A 7,610-nucleotide genomic window follows, 5' to 3' on the forward strand; every position below is an offset into this window, starting at 1 on the left:
CAGGACGCGGACGAGGACTGCCGGCTGCTGGCGGTGAAGGCGCTGCTGCTGCTGGAGAAGCTCCGTGACAGGCTCCTCCCGCTCTCCTCTCCTTAGGCCCCGACCCCTGACCCTTGAGCCCAGGAGGCACGTTGCTGGATGAGCAGGGCGCCTATTGCAGGCTGGAGTGCCTGCGGCTCGGCTCAGATGTCCACCAGGGCCTTGGGCGCTGTCCTCCACGGCCTGGCACTGGGACGTGGCCGCTGCGGCTCTGGGACTCGGGCTCCAGGATTGCTGCTGGGCAAGAGCGGGGAGCCGCGGCTCAGCCTGGCCCCCATGCAGACTGCAGACTGGGGCGTTGAGAACCCCGAAAGGAAGCATGAGAGAGGGGTAGATGGTTCTGTCTCCAGCAGAGACCCTGGTGCCCAGGCAGAGAGACGCGAAAATGGGGCCACGAAGGGGACATGGGTCCTTGAGAAAATAGGCTTTATTTGGAGGATTTCAGCAAGGAGACGCGGGGCTGAGGGTGCGAGAGGGTGAGGCAGCCCCTGACAGCCCCTCACAGTGGGAGCTGGTGACGGAAGGGGCGCAGCCTGGAGGGACAGAGCCTCCAGCTGCAGCCAGTGCCAGCTGCTGTCAGCCTGTGGTCAGGACGGGCTGTGCTGCAGGAACTGGCCAGACGTGCTGCCAGGCAACCCGTGTGGGTGCCAGGAGACACCTCTTTCTTACACCCTGTACTCAGGGGGAACGTCATGGGGAAAAACCTACTCCCTTTACTGCAAAAGGGCTAAAACAAACCTCAGCAGGAGCCAGGGACTCGGAGGGGTGGCTTAGAGACACCCCGCCACCCCCACCAGACAGGCCAGCATGTCTTCCTGCAGCTCTGCCTATGGTCTCGGGCGCTGAGCTCAACAGGGAAGTCGGGCTCCCCTCTGGCCGCGGTGGGCGGGTCCCGGGCAGGTCCCAGAGCCCAGCTGCAGCTCAGGGCCCACTTTCCACCTCCTCGGCCACCTCCTCGTCCGCCTCCTTGTGCTCCTCCATGCTGCTGTGCCGCGCGCGCTTCGGCGCCGCGCAGGTCAGAGGGAGCCCGAGGCCCTGGTGCACAGCGTCCACGGTGTGCTGGCTCACGTAGTAGGACACGTTGGCGGAGGGCAGCCGCTGCCGCATCTCCTCCAGGTACCTGTAGGCCTGGGGACACAGGGCAGCCAAGACAGTCAGTGCACAGAACGAAGGCCCAGCCACGGTCAGAGTGGGCAGCGGAGGATGGGGCTCCGGTGACCCTGTGACCTTCCCAAGTGTGGAGGCGGCCGGGGCTCTGGGGCCAGTGCTGTGACTTTCCCTGGGAGGAGTCCTGTGGGCAGCCCGACAGCAGGATCTTGTGTCTGGGGCCATGGCCCTGGAGGGTGGGCCGCCCTGGACGCTCACAGGGGGACCCTGGGAAAGGGTTCACACGCTTCACTGGGGTGGTGGGCAGCATAATTTACACACACACAGTTTGTCTTGCTCTCGTGCCACAACTACGGAGCCATAAGCCACACCGAGGGTCTGCGAGCCATGGTGCGTGCTGGTGCAGCCAAATAAATTTAAAAGGTTTCTCTTGTGTATTTTGACCAGGCGTCCAGTCTAGTGCAGTCAGTCGGCCCTGTGGTTAGTGAGTCTCGTGTGTGTGTGTGTGGTCCTTGGCTGGGGGCTGGTGTTTCCTATGGGCCTCTTCTGGTTCTGCCAAGTGGGAATCTGGGGGTGATGGGGGCCACCGAGGAGCTCGGGGGGGTGTCTGAGGCAGGATGAACATGCTTATACCCGCTCCACCTGCGCCCCCGCAGGGAGGGTCACACGCAAGCATGAGGGGCCTCACGTGGCTTGTGTGGATTCACTAAGAATCAATTCAGGAAAAAAAAAAAAGAATCAATTCAGGATGTGAACAAAGTTTCCAGGAACTCTGACTATATGAGGAAATGATGGTCACATCTAAGTATTTCTTACAGATGATACAATTCTAGAGCAGTCATCTCAGATGTAATTGAGAGAGATAAACAAAGATTGTGAGATAAGCTGGGCTATTTGGAGGGACGAGGGGTGCAGCGTATAGGTGCCCAGACTCCCCAATGATGGGGAGGCGGTGTTGGGCACCAAGGGCTGGCGCTCGTGTCTGCCGAGTGCCGGCTGTGGGCCAGTAGCCGTGCTGGGGCGCACAGTACAGAGCACAGGAGGCCCAGGCCAGGCTGGTGGGCACTGCGGTGAGAGGCCTGGCCCAGCAAGGGGGGAGGTGGTTGGGCAGCTGCAGGGGTCGTGCTGGGGAGCTGCTACGTGGATGGGAGGGTGGGAAGCAGGAAAGGACTTGAGGGGGCGGGGCGGGGGGACTTGGCGGCACACAGGGGCAAGGCAGCAGCGTCTCTGGGAGGGCTAGGGGTCTGGGCGGGGCTGTGATGACGGGGGAGGGGTGTCTGGGGGAGACCCCCTCCCCCCACCCAGCTGCAGGGAGGGTTTCTCTGCCCTCCTCCCGGAAGGAGACACGCAGGCCTGTCCTGTCTCTATTTATAGGTTTTTTAAATTTGGAGTTACTGTTTCCCTCAGGGGACCCCCCGGTGGACCAGTGGCTGAGACACTGCCCGCCAGGGGCCAGGGCTCCATCCCTGGTCAGGACATCAAAGATTCCGTGTGCTGCAACGAGCACCTGCTGCAGCCAAATAAGTAAATAAAAGAGCTTAAAAATCCCACTGGCTTCAAAGCTTGAGACCGCAAAGAATTTGGTGAAATGCTTGCAATGTGATCTGATACTGAGGATTCAGAGGTCTAAGCATCTCTGCCGTCCAGCTTGTGTTCTCCTAAAAGGGGGACACTGGTTCACTTCAGAGCTGTCTCCACAACAACAGAAGGGCTCGGAGCTGGAAGTGGAAGGGCTGAGAGGACACAGGCGAGCTGGCCAGGAAGTCTGAGCTCACAGTGCAGACCCTCAGGCTGGGGCCTTGGGCGGACGCTCAGCTTCCCTGGGAATTGGGGCCGTGCCCCACGAGGCCGGCATGGCCTGCTGGCAACACTTCTGGAACGACTGGCTGATGCTGGGCTTGTGAGCGCTTGGGAAAGGAAGGGGCCTCGGGTCACTGGCTGCGGGGGCTGGGCTGGGCAGCGCTCTGGGCTGCAGCGAAGTCTGTGCGCAGCCCTTGGGGACATGACGGGGAAATGTGGCGGGCAGAGCTCTGCTGTCTGCACGAGAGTACGGAGACCCAAAGGATGAGGACAGAGGCTTCCGCTGAGCCCGCTTTAGGTCAGCCTCCCACCAGCAAAGACAGACTGCACAGACACACTGGCCCCAGAAAACAACCGTGACAGGCGCTCTGGGGCCCACGCTTGGGTGAGTTCTGCTTGTAACCACTGCCTTGGGGAGGCCCGAGTCCCGGGCGCTAGGGAACGTGAGAGGCACACAGAAGCCACACCCTGTGGTTGAGAGAGCCAGAACCAGAACCAGAACTGCGTCCACATGGCAGCCGGTACGCGAGGAACAAGGGAGCCCTGGAGCCCAGGTCCTGGCCTCTGCTGGACCCTGACATTGCATGCAGTGTAGATGGGCTGAAAAGAATACGGCAGAAAAAAATATTTGGATGAAAAATAAATTATAGCTTTCCCAAATACAGTTTCAAAAGGATCAAACTGTTTTCAAGTAACACTCATCTCAGAAGAAAGCTCAATGATGTCTAAACACACACTCAGGGCTTCCGTGGCTCAGTGGATGAGAACGCACATGCCAGTGAATGGGTTCAATCCCTGGTCTGGGAAGACCCCACGAGCCACAGGGCAGCTAAGCCCGTGCAGCACATCTATCGAGCCTGTGCTCTAGTGCCCACGCGCCGCAACTCCTGAGGCCCGCGTGTCCTAGAGCCTGTGCTCTGCAACGAGAAGCCTGTGCACCTTAGCAGGGAGTAGCTGCTGTTCGCTGCAGCCACAGAAAGCCTGAGTGCAGTAGCGAAGACCCAGCATGACCAAAGATAAATAAATAATGTAAAAAAAAAATAGACACACACAGGGACACAGACACACACACACAGACAAAGACATCGTCACTTGACAACCTAAAACATTTACAGTGTCTGCTGCTGCTGCTGCTGCTAAGTCGTTTCAGTCGTGTCCGACTCTGTGCAACCCCAGAGACGGCAGCCCACCAGGCTCCCCCGTCCCTGGGATTCTCCAGGCAAGAACACTGGAGTGGGTTACCATTCCTTCTCCAATGCATGAAAGTGAAAGTGAAAGTGAAGTCGCTCAGTCATGTCTGACTCCTAACGACCCCATGGACTGCGGCCCACCAGGCTCCTCTGTCCATGGGATTTGCCAGGCAAGAGTACTGGAGTGGGGTGCCATTGCCTTCTCTGTTACAGTGTCTAGAATCCAATAAATAATCACCAGGCCTGCAAAGCAGCAGGAAAATATGAACCACAATAGAGAAGACTCAACCAACAGAAACACCGGGACTTAAGCCGGGAGCTGAGGACTGTGCGGTAAACACGTCTCGTACACAGGAAGGCAGAGGAGAGAGCCGCACAGTAAGGAGACCGGGAGAGCGAGGTGCGCTGCGGGGGCCGCAGGGGCGGAACCCAAAGGAGGGACGCGAGTGTCTGCGTGGCTGGTGTGCTTCGCTGCACAGCAGGCACCACGCAGCAGTGTGGAGCGACTACACTCCAAAGAGAGAGAAGACACACGCGAGACGGAGGGAGGAGAGGCGGTCCAGACCCACCGGGGGCACAAGTGCAGACGGAGCGACAGCAGGGCTGTCAACCTGGTCTCGGTCAACCTGCAGCAACAGCAAAGCAGCTGCACCAGTGCAAACAGGAAAAATTCTGAAAAAGGGATCGGCTGTGCCAGGGCCAATACACCCACACAAAACGGGTCCAGATAGGGGGTGCAAGGGGCCCCCACAGATGGAGAGGACACAGCAGCACACAGGTCCGATGGGGATTTGTCCAGGCCATGCTCACCAATAAGAGGACAGACCCCTCGAGACTGGGGGGGAAGTGTGGGCGCTCGTGGGGGAGGGGTGCCTGCAGACGGGGCGTGACCACCACCGTGAGACACACTGTGCACCCGCCTGCATCGAGGCCGTGGCGAGCCGTCCTGCACTGGGACTTTCCAGATGAGGGCCCTGTGACGTCGGCCAGCGGATTTCTCCAATGTGTAATGAACTGTGTTCACGTTTGCACAATCCAATGAACCAGTATTTTCCAAATGACCACTGTGATGTGATAAAATCACGTGTGTGTACAAGATCCAAGACAGACCAACGGGTTCTAAGCTAACAAGTACGAAAAGCAAGGCCTGGTCTCCGCCTGAGGAGTGTGGTGAGGAGACAGACCCACGGACACCCAGCGAGGTGCGGGAAGGCCCGCCCCTTCTCGCCTGCACGCTGGTGTGAGCTGGGTCTTCATCACAGGTCTCATATTTCAGTTCAAACAACCTGTTTTGCCACATAGAATGCAGAAATCAGGCATTAAAGAGACTTGCAAAAATGTACAACAAAGCTACTTTTCTCATAAAGGTCTTCGTTTTGGAAATTGCTGTTATTTTAAACGAAAATGTCATCTGTGTTACCATATTGTGGGTTTTTCATGATTAAGTAAATTAACAAATATTTCACAAATTTATTATTCTCTAATACGGTAAGTATTGGTAGACATAACCCACATAAACAAAAGCTCTTTGAGTTGTAAGTTTCCCAATGTAAAGGGGTCCCAAGATCAAAATGCTTGAGAACTGTTCTATTAAACTGAATGATCAAGAGCCTTCCAGAAAGAGTGCTCTGAGGCCAGAAGTCCACCTACACGCTCCATCTGGCACCTAAGGACCTGACATCCCTCTTACTGTACAAATTCCCTCAGGAGCTCTAGGAGCTGGGTACCCCGAGTACAAGCAGACTGAGGGGTGGGGGGCAGGAAAGGACTCTGTGCCTCTTGAATGGCTCAGGAAATACTCATTTTATGTGTAAAATATAAATCTTAAAACATAGAGTGAATAAATAAATATGACAAGATATTTTAAAACTCATCAATCTGGTAAAGGGTAATTGGGGTTCTATTATTCTTGTAACTTCCCATTTTTAAAGTATTTCAAAATAAGAAAGGTAGGAAAGGAAGGGACTTTCCTGGTGGTCCAGCGACTGACTCCACACTCCCAGTGCAGGGGGCCTGGGTTCGACCCCTGGTTAGGGAACCAAATCCAACATGCCTCAACTAGGACCCAGCACAGCCAAATAAATATTTTTTTAAAAGACTGAAAAATCAAAACCGACACGGAGCCGCAGGGAAGCCAAGCCCCACCGCACCCTGCAGGCATGGTCCCCGCCCAGGCCTCACCGTCTGCAGGTCTCCCGAGTGCACGTGGCGCTCCACCAGGAAGCCATAGACGTCCCCGACACGGACGCCGCTGTCCAGGTGCGGCTCCTCCAGGAGCAGCTGGCACTGCCGGACCGACCCCTTGGGGTCCTCCGTGTAGGTCCTGCTGGGGGCACGGACAGCCTGAGCCCCAGCCCCGCGAGGGCTGTGTGTCAAGGGTCAGGGCAGGCTTTCGGCCTGGAGGGCGCAGCTTTTGTGAAGGCAATCCCATGAGGTCCATAAACTCAGTAATTTAACAAAACGTGCTGGCCGCTCGCAGGGCCTCATTGGACTCTGGAGGGCACTGGCCTGTCCACACCTGGCCCTGCCCGGGGTGGGGGGCCTGGGTCGGAGGCCAAGGGCCTGGAGAGAGTGCGCTGACCCGGGAGGTGGTCGCGCAGGGCCCCCTGGGGAAAGGCCAGCACAGTGGTGCCAGGAGCTCGGCGGTTCCCAGTGAGTGTGGGTGAGGGGCACCAGGAGGCCCTGCAAGCCCCGCAGGCCCGCCCTCCAGTCTGTCCGGGCACCTGTCCAGGACTGTGCCCATTCCCTCCTGCCACCCCGAGGTTCCTGAACCTGCACACGGAGCCGGGAGTGCCCTCCAAGGAGCCCAGCTCTGTAAACAGCTTCAGAACAGCCTGGGGCTCCTCTTCGGAGAGCCTGCTCTCAGGTAAGGAAAGTGCTTCTATTTAGTCAGAAGCCGAGCTCAGGGCCCACACGAGGGTCTCGGAAGTGCTGCACGAGCAGCCAGTAAATAAGAACTGGGGTCCTGGACATGTCCAGGTCTGGCAACAGCGGGCCTCCACCCCAGGCCCACGCCGGAACCGGGGGCTGGAGCCCCTGCGCATCAGAGCGGGCCGCAGGCTCCCTGCAGGTACAGCCTCCCGGAGCACACCTGCCTCCCTCAGAAGTTTTGGGCTATCTCTGGAGCGACCTTCCTAGAACTGGCCCAGTTCTGCGGGAACCAGAGGGGCCCTGACACCGTGCCTGGGGCTGCAGAGTGCGCCTGCCAGTGCCGTGCCCACTGTGCAGCGAGCTCCAAGGGAGAGGGCACCCTGCGGGCGTTGTGAGCCCCACGGCCGCACCTGCGCGCCTGCATGAAGCGCTTCACCAGCGTCATCCTGCTCTGCAGCTGCGCCAGCCTGGCCTCCTGGTCCAGTGGGCTCCTGGCCTTGGCCTTGGACAGGCACTTGTAGGCCTCGGTCAGCGCCCCATGTGCCTTGTCGTAGTTCTGGTACTCGTCGACCTCCACCTGCAGGAGGCAGCATCAGGACCGGC

General features: G+C 58.3%; 2 protein-coding genes across 2 annotated transcripts in view; one reads left to right on the plus strand and one right to left on the minus strand.

The window, feature by feature from the left end:
- The window catches only part of TELO2 (telomere maintenance 2), an 11,587-nt gene extending 10,001 nt beyond the window's left edge, over positions 1–1,586 (plus strand). Inside the window, exon 21 of the mRNA XM_010851289.1 lies at positions 4–1,586. Within this exon, the coding sequence (XP_010849591.1) occupies positions 4–96 (93 nt within the window). The 3' untranslated portion in view covers positions 97–1,586. The remainder of the gene's footprint in view (positions 1–3) is intronic.
- The window catches only part of IFT140 (intraflagellar transport 140), a 59,609-nt gene continuing 52,447 nt past the window's right edge, over positions 449–7,610 (minus strand). Inside the window, 3 exon segments of the mRNA XM_010851301.1 lie at positions 449–1,167; positions 6,318–6,459; positions 7,418–7,593. Of these exon segments, the coding sequence (XP_010849603.1) occupies positions 961–1,167; positions 6,318–6,459; positions 7,418–7,593 (525 nt within the window). The 3' untranslated portion in view covers positions 449–960.

This window comes from Bison bison, unplaced genomic scaffold, assembly GCF_000754665.1.
Source record: "Bison bison bison isolate TAMUID 2011002044 unplaced genomic scaffold, Bison_UMD1.0 scf7180017851711, whole genome shotgun sequence".
Taxonomy (NCBI): domain Eukaryota; kingdom Metazoa; phylum Chordata; class Mammalia; order Artiodactyla; family Bovidae; genus Bison; species Bison bison.